Source organism: Misgurnus anguillicaudatus, chromosome 3, assembly GCF_027580225.2.
Source record: "Misgurnus anguillicaudatus chromosome 3, ASM2758022v2, whole genome shotgun sequence".
Classification (NCBI taxonomy): domain Eukaryota; kingdom Metazoa; phylum Chordata; class Actinopteri; order Cypriniformes; family Cobitidae; genus Misgurnus; species Misgurnus anguillicaudatus.
This window is the reverse complement of record NC_073339.2, coordinates 33,608,819-33,624,957: the sequence shown is the minus strand read 5'-3', so window position 1 is coordinate 33,624,957 and position 16,139 is coordinate 33,608,819. Positions and strand designations below refer to the sequence as shown.

The following is a 16,139-nucleotide window of genomic DNA, read 5'->3' as shown; positions in this document are numbered from 1 at the left end:
TTGCAGGTTTTTGTGATTTAAAAAATGAAAACAAGATGAATCATTTTGGAACCTGTTCCAACTTGATTCCGTACTTCCAAGTTAATAACAATAAGAAAACATTTGTGGTGAAAAAATGGCAAGGAAAGTTGTACAATAACCAGGTTGCATAAGTGTGCACACCCTTAAACTAAAACTTAGTTTAAGCACCTTTAGATTTTATCACAGCATTCAATCTTAATGGGTATGTGTCAATCAATTTCACACTTTTTGAATTTGCAATATTTTGCCATTTCTCCTTTCAAAAGCATTTTAAATCTGTCAAATTGGTTGGGTGTCTCCTGTGCACAGCTCTCTTCAGATCACCCAATAGATTTTGGATGGGACTTAGATCCGGACTCTTGCTGGGCCAATCCAAAACCTTGATCTTGTTTTGGTGAAGTAATTCCTTTGTTGATTAGAGGTGTGCTTTCTGTCATTGTCATGCTGTAAGGTGAAATTTCTCTTCATTTTAAGTGTTTTGGCAGAAGCCTTTAGGTTTTGGGCCAAAATTGACGGGTATTTGGAGCTATTATTCTATCCACCCTGATTAAAACCCCTGTTCCAGCTGAAGAAAAGCAGCCACAAAGTATGATGCTGTCACCTTCATGCTTTACTCTGGGCATGGTGTTCATTTCGTGATGTGATGTGGGTTTTATTGCACCAAATATATATTTTGGTATAACGGCCCAAGTTCAACTTTGGACTCAATTGACTATAATACATTATTCCACATGGATTTGGGATATAGAAATATTTGTTTTTACAAACTTTAGATGGACTTGATGATATTTTTGGTTAAAAAATGCTAATAGCCCAAACATGAAGAATTCAGGAGGTTTTTGTCACATGTAGGGAACAAAAAGTACTTGCCAGATATTGTTACAATTCTTTTAATGTTGCTGTAGGCCTCTCGGCAGCCTTCCTTACCATTTTTTTCCTGGTTTTCTCATAAATTTTAGGTGGTCAATGTTGTGCCATATTTTCTCCACTTGTGGATTATTGTTTTTACAGTACTCCATGGTATATTCAGTGTCTTGGAAATGTTTTAACCCTATGTGGATTGATATTTTTCAACAATGGGATCATGTACCTGCTGAGTAAGCTCAATACGGCTTTTTCAGTTGGATGATACTCAGAAAAAATCCTTTAGGACCAGGCACACTTCATTAATAGTTAAAAGGTTATTTTAATTGATGACAGGTATGTACTACTTCATATTTAACTTAAGTCTAAATGTGATTGGTTGCTTCTGAACACTGCCACAATCACTATTGTAAAAGGGTGTGCACACTTATGCAACCTGGTTTTTGTACAACTTTACGTGCCATTTTTTCACCACAAAATTATTCTTAATGTTATTCACTTTAATATAAAGGTTTGAAGTAGGGAATTAAGTTGGAACAGGATCCAAAATGATTCATCTTGGTTTAATTTTATAAATCACAAAAACATGCAATTTAAACAGTGGTGTGTAGACTTTTTATATCCACTGTATAAGGAAATAATTTAACAAATAGGCAATAACTGTCCATAAAAAAGCTTTTAAGTCAACTGCCCCATTACTTTTGCCCTCTTTAAAAGGGGGAAACCACATATTAAATGCCTGTTTATTATATAACTGTATTTTTTTAATATGTTTTGGTAAACAACTTGAATAACAAAACTTGTGTCAGTGTCCAAATATATATGGACCTAATTGTAAATGTGTAGGTGGGTAAATGTTTTTTGTGAAAAATATGTACAATGTCTTCTTATGTTTTGGAAGCCCTGGAAGTCTGTGACAACTTGTTATGTCCTAAACAAGTCGATTACTTATTTGCCACATAATGGTCTTTAAGAATCAACCACGAGTCAAACCCATAAAAATCATCTCATATTCAGTTGATGTCAATGCACCAACATTCTGTTTGGCTTTCAAGCAGCTTCCTCGAAGACCACAACAGTCAGAACTTTCAGTTTGTCTCTGTTCCTTAGTAAAGGAAATCATCTCCTGTCGCTGTGGGTTCTTCTGGTTTCTTTGTCTTGATTTTAGGTAGATGAAGTCTACTGCAGGCTACTACAAGAATATTTGCTCCATGTGTAACAGCACTGGCAACGCACAACCAGAAAGAAAAGCCGAGACTCTCCTCGAGGATCACAAGTCGAAAAAGACTTTCTTTGTAGTTAGCCACGTGTTCTGTGAGATCATGGCACTGAACTGCTGCGAGGAAACATGCAAAGCCCATTGCACTGAACAGAGCTGAGAAATAAAGAAAAATAGGGAAAATTAATCGTAATAATGAAATAAATATAAATATGAACCACAATTGGCTGATTTATGGTTTATTGGTGTAGTGAATGTATTGAACAAATGTTCTTAATTTGTGATGTATTGACTTACCTGCAATAAAATTCCAGATGTAGAGGCCAAATGGTCCTCTGATAGATTGATAAGGAACTTTTCTGGCATTATATATACAGAAGGCTAAACTGAGCACTGCAAAGCCAATTGCGAAAAAAATGAAGAAGATTATGACCATGTGCAGACCACCGTTGATTTTTTTAACAACCTTTAGGAACACTGTAGAGAGAGAAAAAGAGAGAAAGATCAGTCTCCCTACTAAAACGTCCTGTGGAGAACCAAAAATGGTCCTCCAACACTTAACTGCATTGTTTTCACCCATAGTTGGGGAAAATATGGGCAAATCAAACTGTAAAGTTAAGTTAAATTAACCTAAAAAAATGGTTTATATCTGATCCAATCGTGGGTTAAAAAAATCTACCATTTAGCTGGCTTTGAACAACCCAGCACAGGATATTAAACCAAAAAGTTTGATGTTTCCACATTTTACCCATTCATTGGTTAAAACAACAGTATTTTTTGTTTAAAAAAATAAATGTCATTGCTGTGAAGAACCCTTTATACCAACTTTCTTTTCATGAGTTTGCTATATTTACATTATACATTCACCTAAAGGATTATTAGGAACACGTGTTCAATTACTCATGAATGCAATTATCTAATCAACCAATCACATGGCAGTTGCTTCAATGCATTTAGGGGTGTGGTCCTGGTCAAGACAATCTCCTGAACTCCAAACTGAATGTCAGAATGGGAAAGAAAGGTGATATAAGCATTTTTGAGCGTGGCATGGTTGTTGGTGCCAGACGGGCCGGTCTGAGTATTTCACAATCTGCTCAGTTACTGGGATTTTCAGGCACAACCATTTCTAGGGTTTACAAAGAATGGTGTGAAAAGGGAAAAACATCCAGTATGCAGCAGTCCTGTGGGCGAAAATGCCTTGTTGTTGATGCTAGAGGTCAGAGGAGAATGGGCCGATTGATTCAAGCTGATAGAAGAGCAACTTTGACTGAAATAACCACTCGTTACAACCGAGGTGTGCAGCAAATTTGTGAAGCCACAACACGCACAACCTTGAGGCGGATGGGCTACAAAAGCAGAAGGCCCCACCGGGTATCACTCATCTCCACTACAAATAGGAAAAAGAGGCTACAATTTGCACAAGCTCACCAAAATTGGACAGTTGAAGACTGGAAAAATGTTGCCTGGTCTGATGAGTCTCGATTTCTGTTGAGACATTCAGATGGTAGAGTCAGAATTTGGCGTAAACAGAATGAGAACATGGATTCATCATGGCTTGTTAGCACTGTGCAGGCTGCTGGTGGTGGTGTAATAGTGTGGAGGATACCTTAGTGCCAATTGGGTATTGTTTAAATGCCACGGCCTTCCTGAGCATTGTTTTTGACCATGTCCATCCCTTTATGACCACCATGTACCCATCCTCTGATGGCTACTTCCAGCAGGATAATGCATCATGTCACAAAGCTCAAATAATTTCAAATTGGTTTCTTGAACATGACAATGAGTTCACTGTACTAAAATGGCCCCCACAGTCACCAGATCTCAACCCAATAGAGCATCTTTGGGATGTGGTGGAACGGGAGCTACGTGCCCTGGATGTGTATCCCACAAATCTCTATCAACTGCAAGATGCTATCCTATCAATATGGACCAACATATCTAAAGAATGCTTTCAGCACCTTGTTGAATCAATGCCACGTAGAATTAAGGCAGTTCTGAAGGCGAAAGGGGGTCAAACACAGTAGTAGTATGGTGTTCCTAATAATCCTTTAGGTGAGTGTATGTAAGTGGTTAAATTACAACCCAGTGGGCTGTGCTCATCTCTTTTTGACCCAGCTTTTTTAGAGTGTTGGATATAACCCTTGCAAAACCTAAAGGGTGCATATTAGCACCTAAAGGTACATATTGTTAACTCAAGGGTGCATATTTGTACTTAATGGTAGGCCTCCATAGGCCTTGAACCTTTCTTAAAGAGTACCGTCCCAGTTACAGCTTTTAAACCTTTTTCCTACATTGCAAATAATATGTAAAAATAAATCTTTAATACCTTAAAAAAAGTTAAATAATTAAATAAAACCAAACCAAACAATGACAGTTACATGGTTTACGAATGCCCAGAGCCATTTATTGGGCGCTACCAATGTCTATCAAATGCATCTGTACGAAGCTCATAGCCAATCGTTTCAATTATACCAGATGACGTATGTAGAGCGACATAAATTCAAGGGTCAACAACAACTTTTATCTTGTACGTGTGCACGCAGGTGAAAGCTATGCAACGAAACTGGTAGATGTATATTGATATTGAAAAGCAACACAATCCAAACATTCTTCTTGGATATGAAATTGTTTAACGCCAAAAGTTGCTAGTCAAAACTACTTAGAACACTATCTAAGGCTGCATCGAAATGTAACTTCGCGTCTGTTGCCATGTTGGATAAACAAAACAGCTTCGGTGTGGCGCATATACGTCGTCATCATCTTGCTGCCCCCTCCCCGTTCTGTGATTGGTTCCCTATTTCAGGGGAAAAATTGGTCCATGGTTTCCTGACTAGCAGCGTAAATAAATTTGCAGCATAAGGCAGCATGGGGAAACCCAGGCGAATGTTTGCGTTGTTTATTGTTAAAAAACACATTATTTTCCACAATTGTACATTTTTGTTGCCACAGATTTCACTCTCTTTCTTAAACACACTGAATTTGTACAAAACTCATTGATTTGAAAAGCGCTGTGTCCCTGTGCAAGCTAATCTGTACATTGTGATTGGTCTGAATACCTCTGACATAAGCAGAAAATATGACGCTCCTTACCATGTTTGAAAGATTTGGTCACAATGCAATGCTGACAGAAGTTAATTTACAGGCTGGGAGTCAAACCGGGAGGAATTATGATAATGTCTACATCACCAATCCCAGGAAGTAAAACTGTTGCCTAAAATCTGTGTGTTTGTTGTAGTCCAAGAAAAGAGATTTAGGTTGGAGACAATAACTCGCGTCATTGTTTACTTTGGGGTATGTACCTTTTGCATATCGTTAACGTACTAATACACACTTACACACCAAAGGAAATGTAAAATCGTGAATCAGACAATTTGTGCACTTTAAATCTTTATTTTTTATATAATAACAGATTTATTTATTTTAATTTTAAGGTGAAAATATGAGGTGGCTTTTATTTAAACAACAGAACAAATAAAGAAATAAAAAGAACTCAAATATACGTTTTACATGTTTTTGCCCATAGATACACACAAGCACAACCATCTTCTGTCCTTGTTTCTCCTTCCCCTTGTATTTTGTGGCATGCAAAAACCTATTTTTCTTCCGAAGGTTGAAGAAATAAAATAAATCAGTATAGATTTAATCCATCTTTGGGAACCTTGCAAACCATATTAAAAACAGAATATGTCAAGAAACTAGAAATACAGCAAAAAATGGTTATTAATATATCATTGCTTTACATTGATACCTAAAATATTGTGGTTATAATTGACTAATGGATATCATTGATATGTTGACATTTTAGTAGTCTACTTAAATAGTTCTAAATTACCATAAAAAAATCTTACTGCTTCTAAAAACATGTGTCATTATCTTATAAAACACAATTTCTTTTTTGTTTTTAGGTTTCTGGTTGAAATAAGTCTCAGACTGTTTAAAGGAGGTTTGTCAGAGCGCTGGTACATCATCATGATTGATGTGAAAGTATGAGTTATATCAATAGATCAGTATTTAAACAATCAAAACCGTTAGCAAAATGGTTAAACGACGACAATTAAACACTTTCACATTAAATACAAGTCTAATGTTGCTGACAGACACATATCATATCAACATATTTTAATCGTCTTTAAAAGTTTAATTCGTTTTGCAGCAAACTATAAGCGTATGATGTGTTTGCAGCACAATTAGCAACTCTCACCTCAGCTATGTTAACTTTTGTTGTTAAATTGAGGACATCTTACAAATTTAACGGTAAATAAATTTAACTTAATTCACATTAACTTTACTCGCGTTGTCATAGCTGTGGAGCATCATGATTCGTACAAAACTTCATCTTTATTTGTCGTCAAACATGTAACTTAAAAACTGAAGAACCAATAATATAATCGCTGACAAAGGACTCGGGGAAAAATCTCGGTAAAAATTCTCAGAGAAATATACAGATTTAAAGAAATCAGTTGAATTTTTAACTGCTCTACGGACCCACACGTGCAGCATGAACTAGTCACGATCACGACACGCGTCGATCACGTGACACCGGCGTTTTTTATTAGTTGTATGGTTACCATGGAATTTTAGACCCAACATAGAAATTCTGCTCGGAGGCTAAAGAGCAGTTTTCACAGTGTTGGGTCATTCTATGGTAAGGATGGTGAGGCTGGTGAGAAACACAGCAGGAACGGTAGGAAAGGAAACTTTTAAATCTTATTAAGCATTAGGATAGAATAGACGATCCGCTTTTTGGTAATGTGTGATAATGTTATGTGATAAATAATTAACATGTTTTGGAGATTATTATGCATTGTGTAAATGGACCTAAAAAAGAAGGTGTAAAGGCTAAAGGGTTTTGGAAAACATAACGCTAACAAATAATCAGAAGTATCGTAGGACATATAAATATATCTAAATACTATTGGAAATTACACGTGAATAGCTTGTTTTAAACAACCCAAAACCTTTCAACAAACCTGCAAAATAATATTTTTATCAAAACGAGTTCACCTTGAATTGTCACCGTTGTGCCTTTACATATTTTTTTATATGAACAGTAAAACGCGGATCCCAAAAATCTTACAGTTCGGGGCATCTGCCTTAACAACGGTGACATGCAACGAACAGCAGTTCTAGTTTAGAAACGGTTTTTATTAAATGTCGTGACTGGTCTGGACGTACACACAGACAGACGTTTAGAAATGACACTTTGAACTGCCCCAAAACTGCTGATGTTTCCCCTGCCCATCTACCCTCATCGGCTGAGGCCTCTCACCAACCCCCGGTCAAAGTTTTTTGTTACCGCCCCGCTAGTAAAGATCCACTGATTCTAATAATCCACTTCGTATTTTCCCGCTCACAATCTGTTTCCAAACAGGTAAATTCATTACATTACCTCAGTTGTTGTTGTTCCGCTAAATTAGTAATTTGGTAGTTTGTTTATGTATTTCTTCCGGTAATGATTTGCTCTCGGTGTATTAAAATTGCTAACCATTTAGCAAGCAAACAACAACAAAATATCCACGTTCTTAGAATTTTAATGCTTGTTTAATCGAAATAATATTCCCGAACAGATGGAATATAAATCACACTAAATATGTTGTTGTTCTCTAACTTTGTAGACAAAAAACAATGTCTTCACAAAACAAATAGAGGAAAGGGAGGCTGCTAAAGGCAGTTCAACATTGCAAACATGGATTCAAAGCTCCATCAAGCCAGCAGGTAAATCATATTGAATATTTAGCAGATTGTCAAACTTAAATGTTTGCTATTACATTTCGCATTATAATCACTTTGTCTTAGTTGATAGCACATCATACAACTCCCCTTAGTGACCTTTTTGGTTTGGCCCACCGCATTTTTGTAATTTTTTCACCGCAGTCATCTAAATGACTGTTCTGTTCTCATTACAAATTTATTTCAAAGACAAGTGAATGGTTTACGAATGCTTTTGGCATTAACAAGGTATCATTCTGTTAAGGTTCATGCAATGGAAGTTAAATTAAGCCTTTTTAATTGAACCTTTTAGCAGATGTAAATTTGTGTGTATAGTAGTATGTACGGTACATTATGAGTGTGACTTATGAAATTTAGTTTTCAACGTGCTATTTTTAAGTTTTTTTTGCTAATGAATTTGTAGTTTGTTTAGTTAATATTTACACAATTATAAGCACACTAAAACTTTCCCTCAGCCTAAAATGAGTTTGAAACCCCTGCCTTAAACCTCTTACTTTAGGTCGATACAAGGTGCTCACTATTATTTGCTTATTGTTATTTGCTTATTATTGTTTCAAAGATTCATGTGTTGGAGTGTGGTGTGCCCTATGCAGCTCATGGATTGAGGCACAGTGCGGGCACAGGCTGCGGTTTACCCCAGGTTTTCAGTAGTGAGGTTAGTCGTACGTGCACTGTAAGGTGAGTGGGTCGGGAAAAGGCATGCATCTAATGGTAATTACACCTTGTTTTCTAATATCACTGTTTTCGATAATATATTAATCAATTGACATGTTTACTTCATAATTCGTAAATTATGTGTTTGCTGCGTTTTTTGCTGGACGTCCAGGGCTGAGTTCCATGCCATGGCGTCGGGCTGTCGAACGAGTTCCAGAACAAGCTCCAGCCAATATCGTAGCCAATGGTGTCATGCTTTTCCGAACAAGTTCCGGAGCGGGCTCCGGCCCATGCCGTCGGGCTGTTGATTCGAGTTCCGGGGCGGGCTAAGGCCCATGCCGTCGGGCTGTGGAGAGAGTTCCAGGCCATGCGGTCGATCTGTCAAGCAAGTTACAGCCCATGCAACCGGGCTGTCGAGCGCGCTCCGGCCCAGGGCTGTCGAGCGCGCTCCGGCCCAGGGCTGTCGAGCGCGCTCCGGCCCAGGGCTGTCGAGCGCGCTCCGGCCCAGGGCTGTCGAGCGCGCTCCGGCCCAGGGCTGTCGAGCGCGCTCCGGCCCAGGGCTGTCGAGCGCGCTCCGGCCCAGGGCTGTCGAGCGCGCTCCGGCCCAGGGCTGTCGAGCGCGCTCCGGCCCAGGGCTGTCGAGCGCGCTCCGGCCCAGGGCTGTCGAGCGCGCTCCGGCCCAGGGCTGTCGAGCGCGCTCCGGCCCAGGGCTGTCGAGCGCGCTCCGGCCCAGGGCTGTCGAGCGCGCTCCGGCCCAGGGCTGTCGAGCGCGCTCCGGCCCAGGGCTGTCGAGCGCGCTCCGGCCCAGGGCTGTCGAGCGCGCTCCGGCCCAGGGCTGTCGAGCGCGCTCCGGCCCAGGGCTGTCGAGCGCGCTCCGGCCCAGGGCTGTCGAGCGCGCTCCGGCCCAGGGCTGTCGAGCGCGCTCCGGCCCAGGGCTGTCGAGCGCGCTCCGGCCCAGGGCTGTCGAGCGCGCTCCGGCCCAGGGCTGTCGAGCGCGCTCCGGCCCAGGGCTGTCGAGCGCGCTCCGGCCCAGGGCTGTCGAGCGCGCTCCGGCCCAGGGCTGTCGAGCGCGCTCCGGCCCAGGGCTGTCGAGCGCGCGCCGGCCCGGTTGCATGGGCTGGGACTTGTCCGGCGGCCCGACGTTGTGGGCTTGAACTTGTTTGGCAGCTCGGCGGCGTGGCCTGGAGTTTGATTGACGGCCCGGCGACGTGGGCTGGAACTCGTTCTGGGGCTCGCTCGACGGCCCGACGGCGTGGGCTGGAGCTCATTATGGAACTTGTCAACAAACTCAAATGCACAGCCTCATGTGCATAAACTCAAACGCACAGCCTCATGTGCACAAACTCAAACGCACAGCCTCATGTGGACAAACTCAAACGCACAGCCTCATGTGGACAAACTCAAACGCACAGTCCATGTGGACAAACTCGAATGCACAGCCTCATGTGCACAAACTCAAACGCACAGCCTCATGTGCACAAATTCAAACGTTTTACTTTTAGTTTTACTTTTAATCTTATACACCCTGCACCACTTTTATTAGATTCTTTAGAAGCTATTCTATTTATGCCTTACTAAACTGCATGTTTTTCATAGAGCTAAATATTATAATCTGTAGTGTTATAACGGACATACCAGGTAAGATATTTAGTCTTCTTTTGTGTGGTCAATCTGCATTTGAAAGGCTTTAGATCTATGAGTTTTATTATATTTTATACAATGAATCTCTTTTCATGATTAGTGAATATTACACGATACAATGGCGCCCTCTGCTGGTCCAAAACTGTAGTACAGATTTGGATAGACTATTTCATACTACGTTTAGGCAAGTTAAACTTCAAATGAAGTTCTTCAATTTTTTTTAGCTTTTAGACCCTGATACTTAAGATTTTGTTTGTGTATAATTGTTCTGTTCTTTACAGGACATTTGCTTTCTTTTAAAAAATGTAAAGTTATTGTAAAGTGTTGCTTTTTTAGATTAAACATATACATTATTTCAGCCATAAATCTCAATGGCAGCTCAGTTTAAAAAAATCCCTAGTATGAATTCCACTAGTTTGACTATTTATTATCTACTGTATGTGCCATTGTAGCTGACGCTTCATGTACAGTGACCTACAGTTCACTAATTGCTGGAAGAGTCCCTCTGGAGCAGTTAGGGTTAAGTGCTTGCTCGAAGACAAAATAGGCATTGATCTTTGAAGCTCTGTAGTTGGGACTGAACCTTGTGCGTTTGTGTAACCAGCCCTAATTCTAAACCATGAAGTTGCTGCCATCAACATACCCATACAGAAAATGGATATATGACTGTTATGATTTCGGTCTTACCGGTTTGCTGTGTGCCTGTTTTCCTCTGTTGTCATGTATGTTTGTCTCACAGATCCATGTGCACGTCTTTCACAGGTGTTCCCGTTTGCTGTGATTTCTTCACTGACGTCGTCATCATCACCTGAAGCTTGTTGATCCCCAATCGGCAGTAGTAAATAACTCTCTTGTTCCCCTCAGTCTTTGCGAGTCCGTCATTGAATGTAGTAGAGGTGCTTCTGATGCATTTCGCTTTCTTGTCCTGTCGTGTTATGTTCCCAGTTTTATTCACAAATATTAGTCTGTGTTATCTGCTGTCTCGTCCTGGCAGACTTCCAGCCGTCACGCTGCTTCCTTCTTTCCAGTTCTACAAACAGTCAGTTCATGAACTAGATTGTCTTCGCTGTGGAGAGATTGGATTACTACGAGTCTCAGTCAGTTCTCACCTGCTGCACACAGCTGAGTTGTCTCTCATTCTCTGGACATTTACAACCGTCACCAGAGCTCTGTCACTGCCCTTCTCCAGTGAACTGAACAGTTTTTTGCGCTTTCTAGCGCTGTCATTTATTACCATCACTAACTGTGTTTCTCCTCTATATCACAGCTCTGGACTGTTGCTGTTGACGTGCTGTCCCTTTTGGGTTGTGCGGTGGTCCGGTTCGCCGTATAATTCCACGGAGATTTAATTTTCCCCAGCCTTCAGCCTGAGCCGTCATTGCCAGGGAATATTCTTCGAGCTCTGTTATCCCTTCCCCGGATACCTTAAGTGACTTTGGTGACTGAGAGACTTATTGTGTGTATTCAATAAATATCACTCTGCTCTGGAATCCTTCTTCTGTGTTCCTTACAATGACCAGATAAAAAAAGATAAATTGTTTAATAAATGTGTGTGTATACATGTTTTTAATTTCACTGTTTGTTTGAGAGAAGAATAGTAAAGTATGATCAGTGGTTCAAATATTGTTTTGGGCAATAAGGGGGCCTTGAAGTGAAACATGTTGAGAAACAGGGGATCTTAACAATGACTTAATTAGGGGGACTCAATAAGACTTAAAATTATAAGATTTAAAAAAGATATATTTTTAGTTATATAAAATTAATTTTTAAGACAAAATTTTAACACAGTCGGTGTTATTAAAATAAGTTTGACCCTTGTGTGGTGTTCATATTTTTGTTACTCAGGCGGGTCAATTACACCCTCAGCATTATTGTTTTTTTTAAACAATGCAGCCATACAAATTTATGTAATATTGTTTACAGATGTTTAATTTAACTTTGTTACAAGCAGCATAGACCAACGTTACGGTTTATATTTGTCATTGTCATTATTAAAGGGTTTTTCTTTATCATGGAGAGGATAATGCGATCATCCACCACTGTTATATGGCTGTCCAGTATTTTGTTTGTTGCTGGGCTCACCAGTGCATTTCTTTTTTTCTCAGTTTGTACCTAATTATTAATCTGGTCACTACTAATATTCCTCCTGTCTGACTGATGATTTTTTTAAAGGTAAATATGGTCTGTATCACTTGCATGGAGATCCCCCTGAACCACATGATTTGGGTTCACAGATTCTAAATGCAAATGCCACACGTAAAATCAACTCCAGACCTTTAACATCCTTTATTTATAAGGAAATAATTTAACAAATGAAGAGTTTCGTTGCAAAACGAGATAAATCCATTTTTTAACATTTTTGTCAAAACATGTTTATTATTATGTTATCATGTTATTATTTTGTTTTATGGTGCTACTTAGCTGTATTTTTTTAATTATGAAGGTTTAAATCAAAACAAACCAACTGCAGTTGAATTGATATTAATTGGAATGCATAACCAAAAAACGAGATTTCTAAACAATTAAAAAAACGGTGGTTATCTCGTTTTGCAACGAAACTCTTCAAATAAACAATACCTGTCCAAAATACATAATTCTTTTAAGTCAACTGCCCCATTACTTTTGGCCTCTTTAAAAAGGGAAAGCCCTATATTAAATGCCTATTTATTATATAACTGTTAATATGTTTTGGTAAACAACTTGAATAACAAAAACTTGTGTCAATGTCCAAGTATACATGGACCTAATTGTAAATGTGTAGGTGGGTGCACAGTCATTTTAAAGTTGTTTATTTTTATGTTGTTATAGAAAATGAGCCAAGGCCAAGAATCTGAGGTTGATAAAACAATTAATTGCATCGTTTTTTTTTTGGTAAACTTTAAAACCGGGTCCCACAGACCCAAACAACACATAAGGGTTAAATAACATTATTATTTAACTTTACATGATTTTTTTTTGTGAAAAATATGTACAATGTCACATTATGTTCTGGAAGCCCTGGAAGTCTGTGACAACTTGTTATGTCCTAAACAAGTCGATTACTTATTTGCCACATAATGGTCTTTAAGAATCACCCATGAGTCAAACCCATAAAAATCATCTAATTTTCAGTTGATGTCAATGTACAAACATTCTGTTTGGCTTTCAAGCAGCTTCCTCGAAGACCACAACAGTCAGAACTTTCAGTTTGTCTGTGTTCCTTAGTAAAGGAAATCATCTCCTGTCGCTGTGGGTTCTTCTGGTTTCTTAGTCTTGATTTTAGGTAGATGAAGTCTACTGCAGGCTACTACAAGAATGTTAGCTCCATGTGTAACAGCACTGGCAACGCACAACCAGAAAGAAAAGCCGAGACTCTCCTCGAGGATCACAAGTCGAAAAAGACTTTCTTTGTAGTTAGCCACGTGTTCTGTGAGATCATGGCACTGAACTGCTGCGAGGAAACATGCAAAGCCCATTGCACTGAACAGAGCTGAGAAATGAGGAAAAATAGGGAAAATTAATAATAATTAAATAAATTTAAATATGAACCACAATTGGCTGATTTATGGTTGATTGGTGTAGTGAATAAATGCTGTTAATTTGGGATGTATTGACTTACCTGCAATAAAATTCCAGATGTAGAGGCCAAATGGTCCTCTGATCGATTGATAAGGAACTTTTCTGGCATTATATATACAGAAGGCTAAACTGAGCACTGCAAAGCCAATTGCGAAAAAAATGAAGAAGATTATGACCATGTGCAGACCACCGTTGATTTTTTTAACAAGCTTTGGGAACACTGTAGAGAGAGAGAGAGAGAGAGAAAAAAAGAGAGAAAGATCAGTCTCCCTACTAAAATGTTCTGTGGGGAACCAAAAATGGTCCTCAAACACGAAAATTTGTATTTTGGGTTAAACCAAGCATGGGTTAAATTACAACCCAGTGGGCTGGGCTTCCCTTTTTGACACAATGCTGGGTTGAAAATAACCCAGCTTTTTTAGAGTGTGGGGCAGAACCCTTGCAAAACCTAAAGGGTGCATATTAGCACCTCAAGGTAGGCCTACATATTGGTATCTCAGAGGTACACATTGTTAACTCAAGAGTGCATATTTGTACTTAATGGTAGGCCTGCATAGGCATAGCACCTTTCTTAAAGTTACCGTCCCAGTTACAGCTTTTGCACCTTTTTCCTATATTGCCAATAATAATATATAAAAATAAAGCTTTAATACCTTAAAAATGTTAAATAATTAAATAAAACCAAACAACGACAGTTATATTATAAGCTAAGCTGAATGTATCCTTTCACAGTATTTATGAAACTAACAACATATTTGCTCTTACCGTAAATTTTAAAGCGGCGGGTCCCGAGCCCGCATCTCCGCGTTTTCCCGCCCTGAAAGAGTCCGTAGTAAATGTGTCCCGTGAACTGCTCGAGCTCCGGGTGAGACGCGTTCACCAGGTCCACTCCTGTCTGACACAGGACGGTTCCTGTAACCCAGCGCTCGGTGGACAGCGCCACAACCAGAAGTACAACAGAACCGATGCTGAGCACAGAACCGAAGGAGAACACGATGCGTTTCCACAAAGTTGGCATTTCACGATACCCCTGCTTTACTCACCCCATTGCTCCTAAAAACAACACGTAAGGTAACACGATCTGCCGCTACTGTAAAAAGTAACTCGGGTGTAACTCACAATTAATACTTAACGTCATCATATCTTTGCTGTAAGTTTGCACGAATATAAAATAAACGTAAACACACATAGACTAAAGGAACCCGATATAGGCCTATTCCGCGACGAGGGAAAAAGACGGAAACCGGATAGCAAAAACGATCTCCTCCACCCAACGAAACCTTATACAGTTCACTCGTCCTAGTTTAGTTTGGTTGCCCGCGTTCGTTAATATGCTGGGTCGGTCCGTTTATAATGGATGCCCTTTACTGTAACTATTAATTAATTAAAGACTGATAGTTTATTTGCTGTAAAAACTTATAGGTCAGAGAGCCGTTACATTTCCACAAATGTTCTACCGGGTCATTGCGCATTAATATAAATAGCAAAGGGGAGAGCTGAATGACTTACGTCATAGTAACAGGACATTAAATAGAGTAATGTCACGGATTTATCAACCTTATCCAAAATTTGCTTTATTTAGTGTAGGACCCCTCGTAAAAACGCATTTTCTTCTTTCCGTGGTTCTGAACCAAAACAAAGGAAGCCGAGGAAGCTGTCCATGGTGCTGACGCGTGATTCCAGACGACACATGATTCAGGACCATGGACAGCAACCGCAAAAACACCATTTGGTAAAAAACATGGATTTATATTAAACACGAATCTGTAGATCTTAAAAATTGTCTTTTTTATGAGGTGTAAAAATAAATTGGGATAAGGTGTGCCAAGTTATAAACAAAATGTTGCCATAATATATATTTTGATAATATTTTAAAATGATATGAGAGAAAGAATTATATTGTTGTACTGTGTTTGTATACTATTTTTTACTCTATACTCAAGTACATTTTTTAAGTATCTACTCAAGTAAAAGTAAGTAGAAGTTTGATTTAAGTAAAATAATTTTTTTACTGTAAGGATTAAATGTAAATTATGAAATATAGTGAAGTAAAAAATATGATATTATGCTTTGGAATGTAGTAAAGCATGTTTTCTAAAGAAAAACACTGATAAAGTACAAAAACTTGGAAAACGTACTCAAAGTAGTAAGTAAAAATACTTCACTATTGTCCACCTCTGAACTTGTAGGCTACTATTTATGCCAGTAGAGGGAGACATATTATTATTTTACTAAGAGACTCTTAAATAAATGAATACACTGATCTATGCAACGCCAGTTTATCTTAGAAAGGCCTAATGACAGTGGAGCAAATAATACATGATACAAAATGGTCATTTTCATATACTACAGATATAAAGTACTGCTATAAAAATTTACGAGCATTTGACTGAAATGCTTATAATCTGGAAAACAATTTAATCTAGAGTATGCTTAAATATAATCTTAAAGA

General features: G+C 39.1%; 1 protein-coding gene and 2 long non-coding RNA genes across 4 annotated transcripts; 1 reads left to right on the top strand and 2 right to left on the bottom strand.

The window, feature by feature from the left end:
* Window positions 1-1,652: 1,652 nt before the first annotated feature.
* LOC129444739 (uncharacterized) lies at window positions 1,653-10,948 on the bottom strand. The gene is made up of 3 exons (XR_012368344.1): window positions 10,817-10,948; window positions 2,402-2,581; window positions 1,653-2,260 (listed from the first exon to the last, which is right to left on the bottom strand). It is a non-coding gene; the product is annotated as an uncharacterized lncRNA (long non-coding RNA).
* On the top strand, window positions 6,659-11,619 carry LOC129444740 (uncharacterized). 2 transcript variants are annotated; one of them, XR_012368343.1, is made up of 4 exons: window positions 6,659-6,788; window positions 7,720-7,819; window positions 8,394-8,545; window positions 10,892-11,619. It is a non-coding gene; the product is annotated as an uncharacterized lncRNA (long non-coding RNA). The 2 variants fall into 2 exon arrangements; XR_008644582.2 differs by lacking the exon at window positions 10,892-11,619 and having other exon boundaries at window positions 8,394-8,888.
* A 46-nt stretch (window positions 11,620-11,665) lies between these two features.
* clrn2 (clarin 2) lies at window positions 11,666-15,388 on the bottom strand. Its single transcript, XM_055205587.2, has 3 exons — window positions 14,453-15,388; window positions 13,728-13,907; window positions 11,666-13,598 (listed from the first exon to the last, which is right to left on the bottom strand). The coding sequence occupies exons 1-3, from the start codon at window positions 14,703-14,705 to the stop codon at window positions 13,330-13,332; spliced, it is 702 nt and encodes a 233-aa protein (XP_055061562.2). The 5' UTR covers window positions 14,706-15,388; the 3' UTR covers window positions 11,666-13,329.
* Window positions 15,389-16,139: the final 751 nt, after the last annotated feature.